The 24,617-nt window shown below is 47.9% G+C and overlaps 1 protein-coding gene across 1 annotated transcript in view; it reads right to left on the minus strand.

Annotated features, from left to right (window-relative positions):
• Window positions 1–24,093, minus strand: part of Traf3ip2 (TRAF3 interacting protein 2) — a 42,214-nt gene extending 18,121 nt beyond the window's left edge. Inside the window, exons 1-3 of the mRNA XM_051164218.1 lie at window positions 23,910–24,093; window positions 10,612–11,415; window positions 1,262–1,448 (exon numbers count right to left, since the gene is read on the minus strand). Coding sequence (XP_051020175.1) covers window positions 1,262–1,448; window positions 10,612–11,407 — 983 coding nt within the window. The 5' untranslated portion in view covers window positions 11,408–11,415; window positions 23,910–24,093. The remainder of the gene's footprint in view (window positions 1–1,261; window positions 1,449–10,611; window positions 11,416–23,909) is intronic.
• Window positions 24,094–24,617: the final 524 nt, after the last annotated feature.

Raw genomic sequence — 24,617 nt, forward strand, 5'->3', positions numbered from 1 at the left:
GGATGGCAGTAATGAGCATGGAATCTGGGTTAAATCAGATGAGAACTGTAATAAAAGAACACGTGTGCTGGAGGGATGGCTCAGCAGTTAAGAACACTGTCTGAGACAGGGGTGGTGGTGCACATCTTTAATCCCAGCACTCAAGATGCAGAGGCAGGCACTAGGTAGAGTTTGAGGCCAGCCTGGTCCAGGACAGCCAAGGCTAAACAGAGAAGCACTATCTTGAAAAACCAAAGCAAAAAAAAAAAAAAAAAAAAAAAACCCAAACCAAAAACAAACAAAAAACCCAACAACAACAACAAAACACTGGTTGTTCTTCCAGAAGACCCAGGTTCAATTCCCAGCACCCACATGGCAACTCACAACTGTCTCTAACTCCAGTTCCAGAGGATCTGATGCCCTCACACCAATGCATGTAAGACAAAATACATAATTTTAAAAATATTCCAGGCATGGTAGCTCACGCCTTTAATCCCAGCACTCAAGATTCAGAGGCAGGCGGATCTGTGAGTCCAAGGCCAGCCTGGTCTACAAAGGGCGTTCCAGATAGCCAGGGCTACACAGAGAAACCTTGTCTCAACAAAACAAAAAGAAAACATTTTAGAAGTGTGGTACAGTAGTATATGCTATTTGGGATGGGAGGGTGCCTCAGGAGGATAATAAGTTTGAAACCAGCAAGGGCAATATATGGTGAGTACAAAGCCAGGTTGAAGCTAGGTTGTTGTTGGAATCTATAAAAAAAAATTTTTTTTTTAATCTAAAAAAGGAAACGTGAGGGAAGGCTGGCTCGCCATTGGTTTCTCTCTCAGCATACCGTGCTATTTTTCCCTCTACCTCATCCTCTTGCCATGGTGCTATCCACCATGAATGACAGTGACATAGACTTGGAACTTTGAGCGAATGAAATATCTTTTTATCAAGCACTCAGCTTCAGTGACCTTGTTATAGCAACGGAAAACAGACCAAAGCAAAGGGTTAGATGAACTTTTGAAAGACCAGCATTATTTTTCTGGAAAAAGCATAAGGAGAGGTCAGCTTGTTACGGACGGTTTTGTTACAATAGAAAAAAATCACAAGAAGCCAGAGGAGACGGTGCGAAAGGAGGGCGCCGTCAACCACCTGAAAAGTTCGTAGCGGTATTTCGCTGTGTGGCTGCGCTGACATGGGTGGTGAGCCTACAGAGGCTCTCCATGTGTCTTGGGGCACCAATGGTCTTTTTCATCTCAGAATGTACGGGGTGGGTTTTGCCACGCTCATATACCTTAGGAGCCTTGGGGAAGAGAAGTCTCTCTGCGCAGGCCTCTCTTCTTGGTCCTGGGGGCTGGGGTAATTCAGATTGACCTTCTGCACAGGGTGCTGACCTCTCATCCTTGCCCCAGGAAGGGCTTGCCCAGGCAGAGCAGGCTGGATGACTTGCTGGTAGGCTGCTGGAGGGTACCCAGGACCATCTGTAGGTGAACACAGAAACAGCAGAGGAGGTTGCCTCCAGCTCCTTCAAGTGAAAAGCAATGTAAGCTCACTGAACGATTTTCTCCTGATACCAACCGAGGGGTCCAAATATCAAGCCCCCTCCATGTTGTTTGTCATATTTCTATACCACTAATTACTTCATAATATTCACAAAACCGATATGCTTTTTTTTCTATATAAAACATCTGTGATATCACATGTTTGACATTCTAATTAGAAAACTCAAAGAGTGTTTTTAAATCCTGTTTTAATAAAATACTTAGGCTAATCCAACCACGACGAGCCTCTCTCCCACCACGGTTCCTGTCATAATTCCCAGATAGCTAGAAGCCAGGGCTAGGAGAATTATCCTTGTGATAGACTTAAGTTTACTGTGCTGGGCTGCATGCCTTTAATCCCAGCACTGGGAGCAGATCTCTGTGAGTTCAAGGCCAGCCTGATCTACAGACTGAGACCCTGCCTCAAAAACAAAGAACAACAAAATTACTATGCTCCTCACCACCACTAAGTGGACACACACACACACACACACACACACACACACACACACACAGTAAAACCTTGGCTCATCCTCTGGGAAGGAGGTGGCCACACCCTTTAACTTCACACTCTCTCTTATTAGAGCCTGTGTGCAATTGGCTCCAGGATGGTAGAAAAGGTATGGGAGGGTGGGGAGAAAGCTCAGTCAGCAAGGTATTCGCTGTGTAAGTATAAGTTCAAGCCTCCATCACCCACATACATGTAGTTGGGCATGGGGCAGATATCTTCTTGAGGGAGACATCTGACATGTCCCTCTAGCGTCTACATGCTCATGCATATGTGTGTGTGTGTGTGTATGGATAATACACACATACATACAGACACACACGTGTGCATATATGTATATGAACACCAAAAATCAATTAGTTAACTGTAAAGAGCAACGGTTAGAACAATGCTAAGGCTAACAGGAAGTGATGTGGATACGTAATGTGGGAGAGAGCTGGTCCCAGGAAGCCCGCAGAGCAACAGGGTCCCACAAGAAGGCCATATCAGTGGACTTGGTGAGACAAAGAAAAATTCGGAGCTGGGAGCAATGCCTCAGCAGCTAAGAGGACTTGAGTCTGGGACCCAGCTCCCATGTCAGGCAGCTCTCAATGACCTGTAACTCCCGTTCCTGGAGACCCAGCAGCATCCTTTGGCCTTTGGTACACGTGTGGTACATACTCACACAGGCATACACTCATAAATAAAAATTTGAAAAGAAAGATAGATGCCCAGGAAGGGTGCAGGCCGGGGGGGGGGGGATGGGTGAGAAAGGAGGGCTCTGTGGGCATTACTCAGGCACAGGGGGCCACGCTGAGAAACCTGAGAGGCACGTGGGGACTGGGGAGAACCAAGTGTGAACCTCCACAAGAGGAGCCATGAGCCCCGTATGGCCCAAGCTGTCACATGACCAGTTAGGACAAAAGGCAATTTGTTTAAAAGGCGACCATTGGTTTTTAAATCCTTGCCCAACTAACAGCTCTGTCTGTCTGCCAGGGTAACCTGTGAGGGAGACACAGAGAGATCAAATGGCAAAGAAGCAGGAACTTGGGACATCACTAGGAGCGGTTAGGATTCACCCGGCGTGGTCAGGTTGCTGTCCTTGACCTCATCTCCGAAGTAGCAGAATGGGGAGGACGTGATGTCCTGAGTCTGGTGGGCAGTGAGAAGCCTTGGATGATTTGAAGAGATCATTCAAGGCGAATGACGACCTCAAGCACAGAAGGGCAAACAAATAAGTGTATTTACTAAGTGTGGCTGTCTCCAAGTCCCCACTGTCTAAACTCAGAAACTCCATTGGGTGACCCTGGCAATTAACTCAGGCTAGTCTCTCATGCCTGGCAAAACAAAAACAAGTGACCATGCCACGACATCCTAGGATCCTAGGCTGTCTACTGGCTTTGACACATGACCCTTGTCCTGTGCTTGTTAAAGCCCTGACCATTGCAAATAGAAGGTTTGAGAAAATGGAGGAGAAGGAAGGGATTTGCTGAGGTTTGTCCCTATGCGGGGCTGACAATGGAAACCAGGACTTGGGGGAGCTTTAAGAATGGGGAGACAGGACCACAGGGGGGGTCTTCTGTGGTCTAGGACAAGGCCCATCACTAAGGCTTCGCTTTGACAGCCTTTCTAGAGCAGGCCAGATCGATTCCAGGAGGTCTAGATTGCCAATGGGAGTTTCAGGGCAACCAGGCAGGTCACCACTGCTCACTCAGGCTAAAAAGGACAAAAAGTGGTCCTGCCATTATATGTCACCAGGCAGGAGCCCAGCTTGCCTTTAGATTAGCTTTGCGTGGATTTAGAGACAGCTGCAGCTGCCATCCTCCAGCGCTCTACAGCACTTCAGACTCAGCCCACAGGACCAGGTCCCTGTCGGTGACGATCTTATCTCCCACCTCACCTTCATCTTGAACACCCCAAGCCAGTCCCCAGCGCTGGGATCTGAGCTTACCGGCTTCATTACTAACGAAGATTTTTGCTTTAGATCTTCACAGACCAACTCCAGGGCTCTTTCCACCTGTTCAAGGAGACCCCCCCCCCCCCCCCTCTCTCTGAGTTTGCGTCTCCCTTCCCTGCCTTATTTTCCTCATCACTAGGAAGGGTTTGTATGTTGTTGCAGTGCTCAGGAAACAAGGAACGAAGAGCTAGTTACAGGCCAACACACACACGGAAGAGGAACCATTGGGAACTAACTGCACAGCCTGCCTGCTAAGTCTCGGCTGGCTAGGCTGCCCACTTCTCGTCCGCTTGCTGTTCACTCTTTTAAAAATCAGCTTTGCCTTCCAGAAATGAGAAATACAAGGTCAACGAGGAGAAACTGCCAGGGCCTTGAAAGCTTTTTTTCCAAGGGCGACGCTGAAAAGTCAACTCAAGTGAAGTTTTCCCTATTCGGAGCCATTTTTTTTTTCTTCCTATATCCATTAGCGAGTGCCTAATGACATTTTATTTGCTTTAAAAGGACCAGCAAGCTCTAATCGCAGGGTGTGTTCCTTTTCCAGAAGGCGGATGTCAGTGCTGTTAATCAGAAGCCTTTGAATCAAGGTCAGATGATTTCGAGCAGATTATTCCCCCCACCCCACGCACAACATGTTTTTGTCTCATAGCAACAAAGCGTATCGTTAAAAATCACTAAGCATGTGGGCTGAGTGTTTGAGTAGCTGTAACTCTCCTTGCCGAAATGGCCGCCTGTGCTAAGAGGGTACACCAGTGTAGACGAGCAGATGACTCGATCCACCTGTGGGGTTTTAAGTTAGAGGCCCAACAAAATAACCCTCTGTGTCGTCCTTTTGTTTAAAGCAAAGTCTGACAACCAGAGGGTCCGACCAAAATGAACCCTTTTCCTTCTGTACGTGGGACTTGGGCCATTTTTGACTGGCCACCTGGCTAGCTACATAGAAAAGTTGTTAAATTAAAAAGTATGTTTATTAGATGAATAACTATCTTTTCATTGCTTGAGTTTTTCTCTAATTGTTTTTTGTTTGTTTGTTTGCTTGTTTTTTGCGGGGGGGGGGGGCGTCGTTTGTTTGTTTTACACTTTAATTTATTGTGTCTATGTGCACAAGTACATCGACATATGTACTCCTGGAGGTCAGAGGGCAACCTGCGAGAATTGGTCTTCTCCCACCCTGCGGGTCCCTGGGAACCAAGCATGGGTCAGGCTTAGAGGCAGGCACCCTCACTAGCTGAGCCAGATCGCCAGCTCTCACTGCTCAAGTGGTGGCTTTTGTGTCCCACTGTCACAACCAGGCCTTACGAGCTGCTTGCTCAGGTGCTCTACACACAGGATGACCGAGTTTGAGTGTCTCCTCCCCAGAGAGAGAGGAGTTGTCTGACTCATAACGGAACAGAGATTCCTCGCGCTGCCTTGCATCCTTCCCTCTGGGGCACCCCGGTCTCTGTGCCCCACTTCCTCTGGCCACACTGCCTTGTTCTTGGCACCTTAACAACGTCAAGCTCCTTGAGTCTTTGACCCTTCTCAGTCTTTAGCTTTCAGCTCAACTGTCTGTTCAGTGAGATCCACTCTGGCTGCCTGCCTATTAATATCCGTTCCAACCCCTGCTATTTCCCCTCTAGCATATATGCTTTGTCATATGTTGCATGCGTATTTCTACTTAGATTCTGTTTCCCCAGCCGGTGTGTTGGATTTGATGTTATCTTATGCAGTGCCTAGTAGACAACATGGCAAATTTTTACTAAGTAAATTGATAAATGAACGGGCAGGTTCCATTTGCAAGTTTGTTTTCCTCCTTTCTTTCCCTGCTACACTATTAAAGATGGCCTTTCGAAGAAGACATGATGTCACAAAAACTCTACCAGCGATTGGAGGTCTCTCCTTTCCCCAGAAGGTAGAGTCATCTTCTCTTCATTCATTCAACAAATATTTATAGAACCTCTCCTCCCAGGCACACGGGGAACAAAGATAAATACGATACAGTTCCCTTATGCAGCGCAAGACAAATAGAGACGGAGAAATCTGTGTGTCTGTAGGTGTCTGTTTTTCAACACAAACCCACACTAGTCAGTGCGTGAGAAAGGGAGGCATACGAATCAGCAGCCACCTACTTGAGAATCGCTGCTCAAAAATAGCTTCGCACAGACTTGTCTCCTGTGCCTAAAATTCCATCGAGAGGGTTTACGCCATAAGTGATGGAAGGTGGGTGATGTGATAGACAGATGACTTGCTAGCAGACTAACTCGCAGTGTTGGGTGCAACATGAAAACAGCACAGATGAAAAGCTTTGCACAGTCCTGAACGAGCACCCAGCACCGCCTGTTGTTCGTCAGTCTCGTGAGCAGCTTGGCCCCAGTACAGACAGTCTTCACATCACTGGGCTCTCTGACCACTTGGAATTGTAAACCAAGCCTTAAATGAGGTTTTCCATGTATCAGGGGAAACAGTCAACATTTTTCTCCCTTATTAAGAATGGTAGTAAAAGAGCTTATGAGGGAGAAAATAAAATCTGATTTTCAAGTTGTCAAAAAACATCATGACAAAATGCAATCAGGTTAGCCAGGAAACAAAATGGCCAACATAAACTGTTAAAAAGAACTCCCACAGCTGTAAGCAGCTGTGCTCCCTGCAAGGCGGCTCCTTCTTTTATCATTTCTTCCATCTGGTGTGTTTTCCCTTGCCTTGGCTGTACATGCATTCTAGCCTACAGACAATCACATGAGACCTCTTTTTTTTTTTCCTCCTTCCCCTTTTGTCCATCAGAGCACGTACCCTCTGTGTTGTCTTACTCTGCCTCCTTAATAAAGAAAGCAAAACTTGTATAAAACGTAGGGGCTCATTAGACTTCAGCTTTTCTTCTGCCCAAAGATATTTGTATTGTGAGCCTGATTGGCTTGCTTAGCCCCAGGCTTCATCTGGTGACCTTCAATGGAAGGGTTCTCAGACAACAGAGGCTAACTTTTCCTAGAGCCATAGTGAGGAAAACTGAGGGTTACTTCAATTCTTGCTTTTATCTACTTGAATTATTATTATTATTATTAACTTATTAATTTTTATTATTATTAATTTTTTACATGAAAAGGGTGACCAGTCACATTACTTTTGCTTTAACTTGCAAGATGCAAAAATACACCATTTGCATGGCCGTCATTATTTATTTATGTATTCATTAACAGGCGAGGAGGCAAGGCTCTTCTAGAGCCGAGTAAAAGCATGTAGCCATGGTTTCCACTGCGTAGCCTCCCTCAGGTGAACAGCTCTTTTGAAGTGGTTTTGTTGGCAATTAAGTGCAGTTATAGTCCTGACATGAAAGTAAGCATTTGTGTAGCTGTCCTGAATGTTTAAAACCCACCCACGTCAGCAAGAGAAATCTGAGAGTGAGGGCTTCCTCCAAACAACAGCAGTGCTAAGAGTGGCTGGCGCTGAGCGCCTGCCTTGCCCTAAGCCAGCCACTTTCCTGGAGTGTTTAGTGCATTATTTCATTCAGTCCTCACGGCAACCTCCTGGGAGTCCTTGATGCTGGGTACCTCATTAATATTCCAGGGCCACCCTCATACCTTTCCTACCATCAGGGCTCCCAGGAGCAACGGTCAAGGACATGCAGCAAGCTCAGGGTTATTTTTTCTTCCTTTTGATTTTATTTTTTAATCATAGGAATAATGTTTGGTATAAGAAATTAACTAAAGTATATAAGATTATAAGGAAAAATACCCTTGTCCCCTCTTAATTCCTTGCTTCCTCTCTTGTTAGTGCAGGAATTTTAGAGGCGTATGCAATCATGTGTAGTTTCTCCTTGAATAAACATGTGTGGGAGCAACACTATATCTTGCTTTCCCCTTTAATCCTTTTATGTCAGAGTGTCTATGCTGTTGCACGCTACACATCAGGAACCCAGTAGACCTGTATACGCAGGTGCTCTTCAACCTATGTGAGTTTCAACACACTCATTATAAACTGAAAATGTCAAGTCAAAATGTATTTACGGCGCCTCACCCCCACGGCATCATTAATTTCCAAGCAGAGCGCCCTGTAATGGATGGGCTGTTTACCTCGAGGTCTGTGGCTGACCAGGCACTGTGGCTCTCTTCCGTCTCAGCCCAATCCATCATTCCATACACCCTGAGGTTAAACTGTTAAATCAGGAGCGTCTCTACTGTTCTGCCCCTTATTAGTTGGCAGTAGTAGTTTATTTATTTGTTTACTTTCATACAATATTTTTTTTAGATATCATTTACTTGTGTGCATGTGTGCGTGTGCATGCATGCATACAACACACACACACACACACACACACACACACACACACACACACACAAGCCAGAAAAGAACATGAGACCCCTTGGAACTGGCGTCCCAGCTTGTTACTTAGGTGCTGAGATCCAAACGCTAATGTTCTTGATCAAGCAGTAAGCACTTTTCATCCCTGAGCCATCTTTCCAGCCACCACAAACAGCATTTTGGGGTGTTTTGTTTTGTTTTAAATAATGTGTGAGTTGCTGTGTGGGTTGTGGGCTTGAGAGCATCTGCCTGCAGAAGCCAGAGGCAGCAGATCTCCCTGGAGCTAGAGCTGTAGTAGGCGGTTATGAGCTGCCTGATGTGGGCTCTGGGAATTGAACTTGGGTCCCCTGCAAGCGCAGAGGGATCTTTTGAGTCCCCGAGCCGAGCCACTTCTGTAGCACCGCCCCCTGCCACCCCAGTATTTTTAATAAACATGCTGCTTAGTATATTTTTGCTTGTTTGGTGTTTCTATTGGATAAGTTACTAAAAATAACACTGAAGGACTCATAAAATTTTGATAAATAATGAATCACTTCCAGAATTGCACCATTTTCTGTTCTTGCCAAGAGTGTACAAAAACTATTCGTTGCCTTATACCCACTCAGTATGCGTGGTTTTTATTTCTGCATCCATCATTACATAAAATGTGTCATTGAATTCTTTGCATTTCCTTTTTTATTTGTGTGTGTGTGTGTGTGTGTGTGTGTGTGTGCGCGCGCGCACATGTTTGTGAATGCAGGTGTCCTCAGAGTCCAGAAGAGGACACTGAATCCCCTAGAGCTGGAGTTATAGGCAACTGTGAGCTGAGAACTGAACTTAGGTTCCTTCCAACCGTCTTCAGTAGAAGAAATATTACAGGAAGCAAGAGGAAAGTGCGCTGGTGAAAGCCACCCAGCTCTTAGGCATGGGACATGAAGTGTCCCCATTTGGATATGTCTGTCTTAAAAGGAGGCTGCCCAAGGGGGCAATGCTTACCTCCAACTTCAACAGGAAAAGGACTTTCCAAGGGGAAGGTCTTCCTGGGGCTCTCATTATCAGAGTCGGTGCCTGCTATGCTATCACACCGCAGCAATCGCCTGCCATAGGGAAAGGCAGCTGCTTGGGACTCAAAAGGCCTTTGACTAAGGGTTCACACTTCTGCACCTTGATCTGAGGAGTCAATCAGAAATGCAGATAAAAAGAGCATTTGTCATAGTGTGGGTTATTAGACAGAAAACTGGAAAAACTTTAAATGTCTGACAAAGAGAACAAGTTAATGATAACCTAGCAGTATTATCTAATGAGATACAATTCAGTGTCTAAACACTTTATTTAGTTTTTATAGTGTGTGTGTGGAGAGACCGACAGACAGAGGCAGAGACAGACACACACACACACTCTCACGCACACACATATACTCTCACACACACACTCATACACACACACACACACATACACAGGGGCGGGGTTAGTTCTCGGGTGCCACAGTGCACACGTGGAGGCCAGAGGACAGTTTGGTTCTCCTTCCATTATGTGGGTTGGTAGGCTTGGCAGTAAGTGCCCTTAATCACTGAGCCATCTCACTAGCCCAATTCAACTATTTTAAAAGATGCTGGAAGAAGTACACTTAGTGTCACTACCAAGTATCTTATATTAGGTATAGATGCAAAGGATTTTTTTAAGTCCACTGAAAGTACATATATTTAAAAAAAAAAAAAAAAAACCCTAATAGGAGTCTATATGGGTGAAGGGAATATGCCCTGTCAACCTCTGGCCATGTTTCATTTGGAGGAACCGACACACACACACACACACACACACACACACACACGCAGACCTCTTGTGGTCAAGTAAGGTACCACAGAGAAGCAGAGAAGCAGAATTTCAAAAGATTTTTTTTACAGTAACCTGGAAACTTCTGAGAACTAAACCCAACACCTACCTGCCTTACCAAAGTTCAGTTCTCGATGACTCAAGCGTAAGAAATCCACCACACCTGTGCTGAGCTCTGCACTCAGCAGGCCTCAGGTCGGTCCTGCCCACATTCTCTGTCCACTAAGACGACGGAAAAAGAAGAGGAAAAGGAAAGGAAATCCAGAAAGAAGCCCTAAGAACTAGGACGAATGAATTTTCTAGAAGTCATCAGGGTCTTCTCTCTGCCTTGAGGCAGGTTTCAATTGCTCAACATGGGGATCCACTTTATCCTAAAAGCCACCTACAGACAGATTCAAGTGAGGTCAGCCTTAGCCACCCCTCCCCCGCCCACCTCCCCAAATCAACTGTGCGTTCAAAGGCCCTGCACCAGAGGACACTCCCTGACTGCTGGGCTCTGCATGTTGGCGGTATTGCGAGGTCTTGTTTCCTCAGTCCCTAGCCCAGAACGTCCAGAAGCGACAAAGATCACTTACATGGCACCTGGTGATAGGGCCCTCCGGCACAATGGTACTGATAGTTCCATGGCACTTGTGGGGAAGGACTGACAGGCAGCCTCTGCGCATGCGCTGGATACCTCTGCAGTTCAAACTGAGGGAACTCTCTGGACCTCAGAGGCCCAGGGAGATCCTGCAGGTAACATGTGGAGGTAAGGGGCAGTGGCCTTTCCAGCTGCCTGATGCCCAAGACATCTTGGGGCTGGGAATCATACCCGGTGTCTATCGTGGGCACATCTGGGGCTGCTCTGTTCCTGTGGGGCCGAGGCCGGGACATCGTCTCTTGGCCACCACTGGAGGAGTCTGCCAAAGCATTAGATAAAGTTGGGTCCGATTTGTCTGAGTCGTGGCCAGTGTCGGGAGAAGCTGCTGAAAGCTGAGATCCCAGCCATCCAGTGCGTTTTTCCGTAAGTGGAAACCGGTGCTCTGGAGAGAGGGCTCCCAGCTCAGCCTCAGCCTCAGCCTCAGCCTCGCTGGCTTCGGACCAGCACAAGGAAACACCTTTGCCAGGATCAGGGTGCCTTCTAAAGAAACTGGCCTCACTCTCCTCCAGGACTTTGGTGCGCAGGCAGGCCACCTGCTGTGACACAGGCTGGTGATTGGCAAGTTTCAGGGAAGGGCATCGGAGTGCAGACAAGCCTCTGGGCGCCATGTTCATTGTATTTGGAGCAGGTGGTTCCAATTCCTCTTCCGGGGGGTATTCTGGGATGGGTTTCAGCAACTGACTCGGGAATGGTTCTGATTCATCCACCTCCACCGGAATGCTTCGATTCATCCTAGTTTCTGGAACAAAAGAAAAACATGCCAGTCTCAGAAGACAGACCAGGGCTTGGAGTCCCCATCTTATGACCTTAAAGGACCCGGTTCAGGATGTGGTTTAAATTAACAGTAGTGTGACAGCACTGTGCTTGTAGGGCCCCAATCACTTAAAGTTGTTTACTTATCCTCCAGGCAAAGGCATTATGCTTATTAAGATATTTTATCTGGAAGGCAGTTGAAGAAATCTGACCAGAAGTCGTTCTGTGGTAGGAATTGCTCACCAGCAAGGAGAAAGCATGGGTGAAAATCAACTGCCACATATTGAGGAGAGAGACACTGTCATAAAGGGGCTGCTTTGTGTTTGGAATGCATGATGGAAAAAAAAAAAAAAAAAAAATCCCAGGAACTGACATGAGACAATCTCCAGGACCTAGTGTTGGTTGCTTAAAAACAAAACAACAACAAAAACCAGGGCGAGAAGCAGGGCACTATGGTATGAGGCCACTGTGTCTATGCTTATGTGCACATATCCCATGTGACTGCAGAATGTGTGACCTACACAGTCCCCACACTAAGGCAGTAGACAGGAGTGAGAGGAAGAATTTTACCTTTTGAACCTGGTTTTTTTGTTTTTTGTTTTTTGGTTTTTTTTTAATTCTGTTTGGCTATTGCTTAATTGAAAACTAAATAAAAGTTTCTTTAAAAAAAGAAAGCATGAGCTTAAAACGCATTGAAACAGGTCACAGTGACATTTTCCATTTAACAACTTGGGTCATTTGGAGGATGTGTTTACGTCTGGGCGCTGTGCCTGCAATGAAGGTAGCCATGACAGAAGGCTTGTTAAACTGTCCCTTAACCCCTCTAGCCAAGCCTACCATCCCAGCAATATTGCTTTTATCTCTAAAAATCGACTTAACACAATGGAGGGGGTGGCGGGGAGCTCCCCTTGTCTGTCTAATCATTAGCTCACTGCTATGATGCCCAGCTGTAGGGTAATTCGAGGAAAGCCTAGAAATAGGGTGCTGTGGGGACACTGGGGGCTCACAGGAGGCCGCAGAGCAAGTGTTGTTAAGAGGGCAAGTGTGTGTGGGAAACCCCAGCGGGTTCTTCTACAGAGGGCCTTTGTACACAGCACACTTCAAATACTAGAGAGAAAAGGGCTGTGTGCCGAGTGTTAAATTCCGACTTTGGATCTATGCAGTCTTTCAACCACCAGCGTTTACTGAGAGCCTACTGTGCCCGAAGTCACAGAGTACATAAATTATTGTTCTAAGGCAGCTTTTGGAGAATAGAACTGTGCTGCCTCTTCCAGTGGCGGCGGAAGAAGGCAGCCTGCACTGCAGTGCTCCCCTTCACAGAGCTAGACCAGCAGTTTGCTTCTAAACGGAACCCAGGGCTTTTCACACAGTAGGCAAACATCCCCCACCAAACTAGAGCTGTGGTCTCTCTATCCAGTGGGCCTAGCTGTCTACAGAAAGCCAAGCATGTTGGCACATCCATATTAATTGCAATTATTAAAGGAGGCTGAGGCAGGAGACCCACGTGAGCCCAGGAGCTAAACTTGCAATCCTTGTCTCCCCGCCCCCCCTCCCGTTCTGGGCACACAGGCCGCCACGCTCAGCTTCCAGCTGCCCTTAGCCTTCCTTTCCCGGCTGTCGTGTGCAGTGCATGGCCTTGGGAGAGATCCCACCCTCTAAATTCATTAGAACTTTCGAAAATGACTAAGAACCTACCCAAAGATAGAAAACACTCCAACATTTAACTAGTTTTTAAATGCACGCCGTTTTCCTGTTGTCCATACAGTTTGCCTACAGCTACAAAATGGGAGACACTGTGCAACATGCTCTTTGGGGCAGCCGGTCGGGGAAACAGGGCGTCTCTCAAGGGTGGCTGAGTACTGTGTGGTCTGCCCGCACGTGTGCGAGCCGTGAGCCCTCAGGTGAGTGGGAGGGTGAGAGCAGGCGGCCAGAGAGCCAGCTCTTGTCATGTGATTCACATCCCTGGCTCAAATGTCAAACACTTCAGGTGCAAATGTTGCTATCCAACATCCACCTCCCCCACGCCCACCCTCACCCTCACCCCAGGTTGCCGAATGTGGATACTTGGGAAGTATGTTCCAGCAAAAGACAAAGCCACAGATATGACAGTTCCAGCTCAGGGGTCTGCCGGGACTACCCGGATGCTGGTGTCACAGGTGCCAAATGTAACCCTTTCATAAGACTTGAACCGGCTCTGTAAAGGGACCCGTGACCCCTCAGGTAAACCTGTCATAGCAATGACACCCCTCTCAGTAAAACTGAAGCATCAGTAATCACTACAAAATCCAAATGGATGCTTGAGGGTTTAAATGAGTCACAAATACACAGCGAGCCCTTACTCCATGTTAGTAGTCAAGCGTAAGCTCAATTAAAAATTTAAAATTTAAGTATCTACAAGTAGTGCAGAATGAAAGGATGAAAGGCTAGGCAGTGAGCCTAATTAAAAAAAAAAAAAAAAAATTCCTAATGACATGGACAGCAATGCCCTGTCTGCTAGTCCCTTGAGAGAAAGCAAACAGCAAAGCCAAGGGAGCCCACCCCAGGGCCAAACGCCTGCATGGCTCCCTTCCTTTCCCATCAAAGGCCGTTCCTCAACTGTCCTCTGGGCTCCCTTGATAAAGTGTTTACACTCTCCCCTCACCCCCACGCCCCTCTGCTTTTCCTTCCTCTCGTACCACCTGACACATCCCACAAAGACATAGGGTGTAAATATCTGACTCCGGTTCGGAAGTATAATTCCACGACAGCACAATCCCACAGCCCGAGACCCAACACCTAGAACCAGGCAGCAGACGCTCAGTAAAGCGTTTCTCTGCTCTCAAGCTGGATGGGCCACGTTGGCAAAGCCCTCATTTGTAGACTCGGAGCCTCCCAGTTCAAGCCCTGCTCAGAACTGGCAGAACACAGCCAGCCCTGCCCCACCTCCCTGACAGCCACAGGGAGCAGCTGCACAGGGGTTAATGGGGTTTATCAAAGACGCAGTCTTAACAGTAGTAAAATGTTGTAAAAATATAAAATCAGCCCAGTATTTCACCACTGCTAACCATTTCCACTTGTTTTCTTCATGTTGTAATCACGTGACTCTCACCCCGGTGTGGTCTGTACTCCAGACCTTCCTTCACTCAAGGCAAGTCCGGACTGACACAGTTCACCAGTCTTGACCTTGGGAGAAAGGACCTGACCTCTGAGCGAACAGAAGGCCTGGTGGTCAGCGCGTGGGAGCCCTGGAGCCTGCATGGCTGGGACAGGTCAGGAAGACTGAGAAGCCAAGGCATGTCAGGCCTGGAGAACAAGAGCGTGCCTGCTACACGCTGCCGAAGCTGTGGATAGGGCGGGGCTATGTGGAAACCTGGTGGGCGGGGCTCTGGGGCTGGAATCTTCTGGGGTTCCCAGCGCAGCTGCCCAGGCTTCAGTTTAGCGACCATGATGCAGCTGGCCTTCCATGTTTGACTTTTAAGCCTTTCGGGTAAACAGATTCTCCATTGCTTTGCCAAGACGAATGAACTAACTATCAGAATTGTCAAAGTCTGTGCCCTTTGATAGAGTACAGAGAAATGCGCGCATCGTTCCAAATGAAGTCTGTAAAGACAAGCGACACAGCAAGGACGCCAAACAAAATGGCTCTGGGTTTAAAAAGTGTGGGAGCCGGGCGTGGTGGTGCACGCCTTTAATCCCAGCACTTGGGAGGCAGAGGCAGGTGGATCGCTGTGAGTTCGAGGCCAGCCTGGTCTACAAAGTGAGTCTAGGACAACCAAGGCTACACAGAGAAACCCTGTCTCGAAAAGCCAAAAAAAAAAAAAAAAAAAGAGTGTGGATCTGGACAATTGACACTCTATCTTTTAATAAATCAGTGCCATGTGAATTGAAGTGGAAATAACTCCAAATGTATTAAGGTAAAATAAAGTAAAAGCGCAGGACAGTGTGTCACGTGGCTCTACGTGACAGAAGATTGTACATGTATGTGCATGTCTGTCTCCTAGGAAGTCGAATGGTGGGTACCTCTGGGAAGGGAGCGAGGGGACATTCACTTTTCAGAACCTCCTGCACGCTACTAATTCGTACTGGGTGGATATCTATCTAGCTGACTCTGTTTTAAAAAAAAAAAAAAAAAAGGCAAAGGAAAGGCTGGGCGCAGTGGTGCAAGTCTGTCATCCCAGCACTCGGGAGGCAGAGGCAGGCAGGTCACTGTGAGTTTGAGGCCAACCTGGTCTACAAAGCGAATCCAGGACAGCCAAGGCTACACAGAGAAACCCTGTTTTGAACACACACACACACACACACACACACACACACACACACACACACACGGGAAGCAAAGACTCCACCGTTGATCTGATGTTCACAATTAAGAACTATGCCAGCCATGACACCCACCTCCACATCTGGGAGGGAGTGAACTCCTTAGAATACAAACACCAAAAACAACTAAAAATGGAGGACCCGCTGGAGCTGGGCATGAGCTACAGACAGAGGCTAGATACCAGACGACTGCCACGGTGAAATGCCACAGCTAGGCACTGCCTTCTGTTCTGACTCCAAAGACAGCAGCCCCCATCTTGGCAGTCTCGCTCACCTACTTTGGGCTTAGAGCTGTACTTGCTGTGTTTCCAGCTCTTCTTTTTTTTTTTCTCTCTCTCTCTTTTTGAGAAAGGGTCTCTGTGTGTATCTGTGGCTGCCCTGGAATGCCACAGAGCAGGCCAGCCTTGATGTAGACCTCGGCCTCCCGAGCGCTGGGAGCTTTGTTCTGTTTGAAATTATCTTTTATGTGAATGACTGTTTTGCCTGCATACGCAGTTGTGCACCGCATCTGTGCCTGGTGCCCTTGGAGGTCAGAAGAGGACATTGGATCCCCTGGAGCTGGAGTTACAGGTGACGGTGAAACCACCAAGGAGGTGTCGGGAATCGAACCAGGGTCCTCTACAAGACCAGCGGTCTCTTAGTCACTGAGCCATCTCTCCAGTGCTCTTCAGTCCCCTCATCTCTCTGTCACTTTCTCCATCTCTCCCAAACCTCTATATCGCCTTTTCCCCTCCTAGCTCTGAGGCTGATAGCCTCTACCCTCCCCCAACCCCAGCAGGACTGATCTTACCCAGCATTCAAAAGCTTTGACAATGTGTCCTTGGTTTCCCTGTCACAGAATTGTGCACACTCCCCCCCCCCCCCCCGCCTCTGTACACAGCTCAGCCAGACTCCCAGAGGCACCACCAGCTCAGATCTTTCCCCAACACCATCTTCCTACAGAGGCAGATGGTACCTAACTCACTGTTCCCAGAAAGAAGCCCATTAGCCCTCACAGCACCCAGGGCCTCTGTCCCTCTGCTCACACTAGCCTTTGTTCTTGCATGTGTCCATCAGACAGCTTCCTTCCCCTTCCTGTTTGAGAAACAAGTCTCTCGCAGGACACACATTAACTGGCCTAATGCTATGCTCGCAGGTCCCTGTGGCCTTACCCCAAATCAACATGCACTCCTCTGGTGCGACGTTCACAAGGAACTAAACTGCTTCCGGATGCAGATGTCTGGGTTTTGATTGCTTCTCTACCAGCTGTGTAATTAAATGCTATGACCACGACAGAGTTACCTAACTTCTCCGGGTCTCGTTTTGTTTTGTTTTGTTTTCCTCTCATCTACAAAAAGAAGGGAATAGCAGCTCTCCCATAGGGCTATCACGAGGCTGCAAAGGTATAGGGTGGCCAGTGCAGAGCCTGGTCCACATCCAGTTCTGAGAAGTTACTTTTACTCCAGCAAGGCACTGGGCTTGGGAACAGGTTTTCTAGACACCATCCCCTGTGGGTATTCTGGGTACCAGAAGTGTCACCTGAACCTGGCGTACAGAGACTGTAGCTGTGAAGCCAGCAAGTGTCTGTGAGAGGCCTCCACCACAGTCGATTCACATCAGCTCATCTGGTCCTGGGCCACAGGCAGGTGAGAGGAACCATTCTGCTATTCCTTAGTGAGACATATGAAATAGCTTTTCCAAAGCCACACAAGAGAGGGGTAAAGGCAAATCTACCTATGGCTCTAGCAGTTTCCACAAATCCCTGAGATCCAGGGCTGGCAAATTCTTCCTACAAAGGACCAAACAGTGCATCCTTTATGCTTTATGGGTCATATGCTATTTCCTTCTTGTATTTCACTGTGTGTGTGTGTTATATGCACAGATAAATGTACACTTGTGCACATGTGCTTGCACCTACAGAGAACAGAGAATTTCCTTTTACATTATTCCCTTGAGACAGAGTCTCTCATTGAACCTAGCCTGGCTGGCAGGTGAAGCTCTACAATCCACCTGTCTCAGATCCCCAGCACTGGGGCCACAGGTGTGCACAGCCAAGCATATTTTTTCCCACAGGTGCTGGGGATTTGAACTTAGGCCTTCATGTTTGTACAGCAAGTGTTCTTACCCACACTGAGTCTACTAGTGCTCTGCCTTCCTTCCTTCCTTCTTTCTTTCTTTCTTTCTTTCTTTCTTTCTTTATTTCTTGCCTAATAACTCTTTAAAAATGTAAAACTAGGGGCTGGAGGGATGGTTCAGTGGTTAATAATGACTCCTATTCTCACAGAGGACCTGCATGCTGGCCTAGCACCCACGTTGGATGGCTCACAACCTGTAATTATCTGCAGCTCCAGAGAGATCTGGTCCATTAGAGGCAACTGCACTCACATGCATATTACCACTCTGCCCCCTCCCCCGCCAACTAAAAAATCAATAAAAAGAAAAGAAAATTTAATTACTATAAAAATGACTCTTAGCACTAGGCTAAGACTTCATGGGCTACCTTTGGCCCAAGGGCTATAGTTTGTCAACTGCAGATAAAGATTATGTTGATGTGGCAAACTGCAAGCCTAATCAAATGGATCTGGTTAAGAAACGCTGCCCTCCCCCTCCCTTACCTGTCTTTTTGTTGTTGTTGTTGTTGTTAATGTTTACTGAATGGTGCTATGTGTAAAATAGTTACAAGAGTTTGTCTTGTTTTGTTTTTGTTTTTTTTGGTTTTTCGAGACAGGGTTTCTCTGTGTAGCCTTGGCTGTCCTGGACTCGCTTTGTAGACCAGGCTGGCCTTGAACTCACAGCGATGCGCCTGCCTCTGCCTCCCAAGTGCTGGGATTAAAGGCATGTGCCACCATGCCTGGCATATGAGATTTTTATACACAGTAACTCATTTAGTTCTCCCTGTGACCTGAGGTGATGGGGACTACTGTTGGTTCTGCTTCATAATGGGGAAACTGAGGTACAGGAAGATTAAAGAACTTTCTCAAGGCCTTCTGGCCAGTAGCAGTTCAGCCCCAGAGCCTGCAATGATGGTCTGTTTATTCGGGAGGGCAGGCAGCCATCAAGGAACTTCCAGCAACTCTGGGATAAGTAGGTTTCAGCCATTCACCCTGACCTGGAGGGGCATCGACACCTCCAGTGTTCTATACCGTGTCACCAGGAGGGTGCTGGCTGTCTTTCCCTTGCGCCATTACAGTGGGGGGGGGGTGTGCGATCAGACTGCAGAGGCATCCTGATTTTGGGCGGGGGGAGCCCTTGATTGGATCTCATTAAATTTTAATCATGAACTGAATTCTAAATAAATTGAAACCTGCTTGACAGAGCACAAAGGATGAAGATAAACAGCGATGCAGTTAGAAAGAGGAGATCTTCCAGGGACATCTCTGAGGGAAGGACGGATGGGGCTTAATGAAGGCCATTTGTGTCCCTGCAAGAAGACAAATAATACAGCAAGGGACAGAGGAAGGGCAGGAGTGAGCAGCCCGAGTGATTAATAAACGGCATAAACAGCTCCTAAGTCATCAAGACTAGCTGATCACACACTGATTGGATTTGTGGTTTGTTTTTTGAGACAGTTTCATGGAGCCTAGCCTTGCCTTTAAATCCTGGTCCTCCTGCCTTCAGTTCCTCTGTGCTGAGATTATAGGCATGCCCCACTACAGGAGGCTGGATTTGAAAAAAAAAAAAATGTATGTGTGTGTTGGCTTGAGTTTGGGGTAGGTGTGCATGCGCGCGCATGCTTGTGAAAGTGCAAAATCAACATTGAGTGTCTTCCTCAATTGCAGGCACATATGGCAGGCACACTGTGGGAGGCTTGGCTAGCCAGCCTGCTCTGAGGTCTCCCTGTCTCCACCTCCTGCACACTGGGATTCTAGCTGGTCTGCCACACCCACTTGGCTCTTAGGTGGACTCTGTGGATCTGAATTCCAGTCCTGAAACTTGGGCAGCAAACACTTCACAGAGGCATCTTCCTAGCCCCAAACTTTGCTTATTTGTTTTAAAACACTTTTGGGGTTACTGATAGGGTTGAAGAGTTCAAGAGACACACAATATGAATATTTCAAGTGGACGTAAAAGATAATTATGTAAAAAAAAAAAAAGAGATAATTATGTACATTTATAGTTGAGAGGATCCTCAAATCAAATTGGGATCAGATATTTTTCAATTACAGATTTACTCTCCAGAGAATAATTTAAAATTTCTTTTTGTATCTATTTGCTGTTGGTATGGTGCATTTGCAGTGCCATGGCATCCATAGACAGACCAGGAGGCAACTGGGCAGGGACCTGTCCCCTGGCCATCATATAGATTCCTGTCAAACTCAAGTTGTCAGGGTTGGTGGCAAGTACCTTTACAAGCTGAGCCATCTTGCTGGCGCCCAGAGAGTAACTTAGTATGTCTAAAAAAAAAAAAAAAAAAAAATCACAAATCTTTCGAAATATCTATAAACTCATTAATTTCTTTGTCTACTGCCCAAATGTGTGCAAATTATCATAAGATCGGTTTAACCTAGTAGAAGATGGGTTGGGAGTAAACCATTTTGCTCAGACTCAAGCCTGAGTGAGCAAATACATCCCAGCTTTTCTTGCAGAACTTCCCCCAGAGAGAAGTTGTTCCATTAGGGTTTGCCAGAGTCTTTGAGGTGGTATGAGCCTTGGAGACAAGGGGACATTTGCTGGACGTTGCACAGACTCACAGACCTTATGCTCTCTGCTCTGATGTGGGGCAGTGGCCTTGGGACTCCGGCGATGCGCTTTGCAGGGGGGAGGAAGGCTTCTGGGAACAGGCTGCCTACGCATCCAAAGCTGGCAACAGAAACATTCAGAAGAAGGACATCAAGCCAGCTCAGGCGCTTTGCTTGCTGTTGCTCTGTCTGCTTGCTTGCTTGCTTCACCTAAGGTGGTCTGTCTGTCTAAAGCGCCTTTTGTGATTCCTAATTCAGTTCAGGCCACAGAGTGAAGACGAAGGGACAGAGAGGATGACAAGGGTACGTGAAGAGAGAAGGAAGCCGGGAACCGTTAGTGGTATGGGAGAAAGAAAGACCTTGTAATCTGTATGTATTACAGGTCCAGGGGCAGGGGGGCTCACAGGAAAAAGGTGTGAGTGTGCAGAGCTGGCGGCCAGGATGTCTCCGTAGACAACTGCGGATAGGAAGCATTCAGAGATGGACGTGAAGCCTGTTAACCTTGAACGAAGAAAAAAGGTACAGCCTGGGAGGCTGGGCACAGGACTACAATAAGACAGGGGAGCCAGGTTTCTTTCATCACTGAAGGAGTGGCCAAGATCCCATGCAGACTAGGTCTGCGGAGTGCAGGGGGTGGGGGGCGGGGAGGGCAGGCTGTGTGAGGGTCTCCCGCCTATGCAAATAGCTTGATTTGGGCAGTGTCATCAGGGTGTCAAGCCAAAGTGGCAGCATGCCAAGGGCTGGCACATGGATGAAGGCCCACCCTTCCTCGGCAGGCCCGTGGGCAGACCTGCAGGCACATGTGTACACCAGCAGCGTGCCGAGGAGGTCGGAGCACATGTGGGCTCTAGGAGGCATGCTGGGCAGGAGATGGGCAAGGTTGAACAGGGAAGAAGAAACCCTGTGTTTCATGAACTAAAAATATCTGGGTGACAGAGCACTGAGAAGAAACAGGAGAGGCCTGCAGGACAGTTTCTAGATTCCAGCCAGCAGTTGCTTCTTGTGTAAGGCCAGCTGGACTGCTTTGATAAGGAAATAGGATCCAACTTTAAGGGCCATTTAGTTGGATATGAAAGGAACTGGAAGCTGACCGCCCTCCCGCCCCCACCCTGCTGCCCCCATCCCCGCCCTCCCCCACCGCTGCCTGTGCTCTTTCCCTATAAGCGGTTGCCGACAGCTCAAACATGTACATCTTTAAAAGCTAATCTAAAATTGCCTGCAGCAGAAAATTATTTGAATGCTGGATCTATCTGAGATTTCCATCCTGCAAAGTGTAAAACGTTGATTTAATTTAGACAAACTACGCCACCATAATCTGTCTTGCTGAACGCCCATTAAACGATGCCTGGAAATATGGTTTTCTCCTCTTCTTTTAATTTTCGGTGTGTTTGCATGTCACGAACCCCCTTCGTCCTGGGAGGTACAGGTTTGAACATGGTGTGCTTTGTCCCCTGTAAGAATCCCTGGGCCAGGAAGCTTTCCCTCCAGCAACCTGTCACGTTGTTCAGACCTGACTCCTGCTTAGCCAGCCCTTGGCAGTGAACACATCAGAATGGCTGCATCATCTGTCTCCTCACACCTGTCGTGTGTGGAATGACTTGGAGGAACAGCACCAGATCAAAGTAGCCGTGGTGGATGGAGCCTTTACCATCCAAGCGAGCCTGGCAGCCTTACAACCGCTACCGCGGGTTCCGACGAGAACGCTTCGAGATTTGAAGTAAGAACCAGGAATTCACCCACGAGCAAGCATGTTGAAGTCCACTGTCCTTATTCCAGAATACAGACAACTATCTACAAACACCACAAGGCCTATACCAGAGCCTTAAGCAATACCCAAAGCTCCAAATCAGCACATCTCCTCAGCCAGAACCTTCTGGAACTGTACTGCCTCTGAGTAATCGCTCAAAAGAAACAGCAACAATGTTTCTTAAAGCAGGGGTTTGGAAAAGGTTAAGGACCCAGTGTATCTGCCAAGCAGTAATGACTGTAACCACAGTCCCCAGCCTTACATGGCGCTGGGCTGTGTTTCACAGCTCCCTTTGCCCTCCCATTAAAGGCCCACACACTGACTGCTGGGACCAGGAGCGCCTTCCTGCTCCAGCCCCTGGCCTCTGAAGCAGGATGGCCTGCCAGCTCTGGAGCCTGCCTTGACTCTCAGCAAACACAGGGGACATGAGCTAAACCCAAGAAACCCCATTTCCCCCTATGTGGTTAAAGCCAGAAGTGATGCCTGGGTTCTAGGCAGCCCTCCTGCAGAGGTGCAGCTGACGCCCCAACCCCCAACCCCCACCCCTACCCCTACCCCACCGCGGGGCTGCCTGGCCTCACAGCTGCTCTACCTTCCGCCTGGAAAACAGATGAGGGAAACTGAAGGAAAAATTTCAAGAGTTAAGTGCAAGGAGACTGAGTACCTCTGCGGCGTTTGACGGCATGCCAAGTTCTGGGGGCTGGGAAAATATAAGACGCAAAGGGCTTCCTAATGGACCAGTAGCAGAGGTTAAAATTTATATGTGTAATAATCAGTAAACAAAACAAGTTTTAGAGACCACCCATTACGGTACCCTTCTGGGGCTGCCCTGGCCTTGTTTTGTTAGAAAGGAATTTAGACATAATCGTGTGTGTGTGTGTGTGTGTGTGTGTGTGTGTGTGTGTGTGTGTGTGTGTGTGTGCTGACACACACTTTGCAGATGAGGAAATCCAGGCTTCTGGGAGCCAAAGAGAATTGCTTAAGAGAAGGACCCACACAAAGCAGAGAGACAACTTGAGCCAAGTTTTCTGTGGTCTTTTTAAATTATTAATTGGGTCTCTTTTCACTCAGTCCCTAAAACAAAAACAAAAACAAAAAAGTCTGTGGTCTGAGAGGCCACCTTGAACTAGGAAGTCACAAGAAGGCAGCTTCTAAGATCACAAGTTTCTCCCCCTGGCACCATTCAGACTCAGTAAAAGCCCGGCCTAAGTGGAATGGAGGCCTGAGGAGGGGCTGGGGGTGGGGTGGGGGTGTAGAGCACTTCCTGACCCAAGAATGGGCGTTGATAGAGAAAGACGGGGGGGGGGGGGGGGGGGGGGGTTGGCCTTCCGGCTCTGTCATTGGTCTGCGACTGGAAGCCAATTAATCATTTCTACCGAGGCTCCCTCCTTGAATAAACAGTTTTGATTACTTTTAAAGACAGGATCTTGTACGTAGCCCAGGCTAGCCTTGAACTCACTGTGTAGCTTGATTTCTTGATGGAACCCTGAACACCAAGAACTCAAACCCGCCAGCCCGGTAGTTAAGTGGTGCGTGCCTCTCCTTTAAAGAGTTAAGCTCAGGCGCCCGCCTGCCTGAAACCCTAAACCAGCGCCGCATTCTTGCTGGAGCGCTGTCAAAATCTCAGCTCAAACTGGCTGAGGTAAAGGTGGGGACACGAGGGGCGGAGGAAAGTACGACACCAGAACGTTCTGGCAACCGGAGAAAGCAGTGAACTGGAAACCCAGTCAGTGGTTAAAGAGGTCAGAGCAGGCGGGCGCCAGGGAGCTCACTTACCTAAGATGTCCACACACAGCCAGCCCCAGGGGGTGGTCGCTAGCTCTAGCTCGCGGGGCTCCACCTTGGGCTGCTCAGACCTCCCTCGCCCTCTCCAGGTCCAGGTAAGTGGTAGAGCAGGCTCTCAAAGCAGGAAGTGGATGTATGCAAATCTCTAGGGAGAGGAAGCCTCTCTACTCGGCAGGCAGGCGGGCAGGCGGGCAGGCGGGCAGGCAGGCAGGCTCCCTGTGGACAGTGAATCAGCCGCTGAGAAGTCACTTTATTTCTCAAAACAGAAACCTCCTTCATTTACCAGAGAGAGTCAGCAACCAATTAGGCCGAGTCTTGATTTTACCGCCCAGATAAGAAGCTATGAGGAATGCCCCGGGCCTAGGGTTACTGCAGAGCCTGAGAAAGTGTCCGAAGGAGACTGCACTTCAGTCTTCAGGCTGCGTGTTCATTAGCGGCGTCAAACGAGAGCAGGGCCTCATAATGGGAAGGAATATGAAGCAAGAGCTTTTTACTGTGTCCTTTAACTCCCTAAAAAAGATTTGCTGCAAGAAGCGAGGAGTCACTGCCTACAACCCCATGCAGGAGTGTATAAACAACACACACACACACACACACACACACACCAACCTTTGGCTTCTCACTTCATGATCTTAAGTTTATTTCTTCCTTTTCCTTTGTTTATTCAGTAGCCAACAGATTTTGCGGATAAGTCCAGGT

The sequence above is a fragment of the Acomys russatus genome, chromosome 21 (genome assembly GCF_903995435.1).
Source record: "Acomys russatus chromosome 21, mAcoRus1.1, whole genome shotgun sequence".
Lineage (NCBI taxonomy): Eukaryota > Metazoa > Chordata > Mammalia > Rodentia > Muridae > Acomys > Acomys russatus.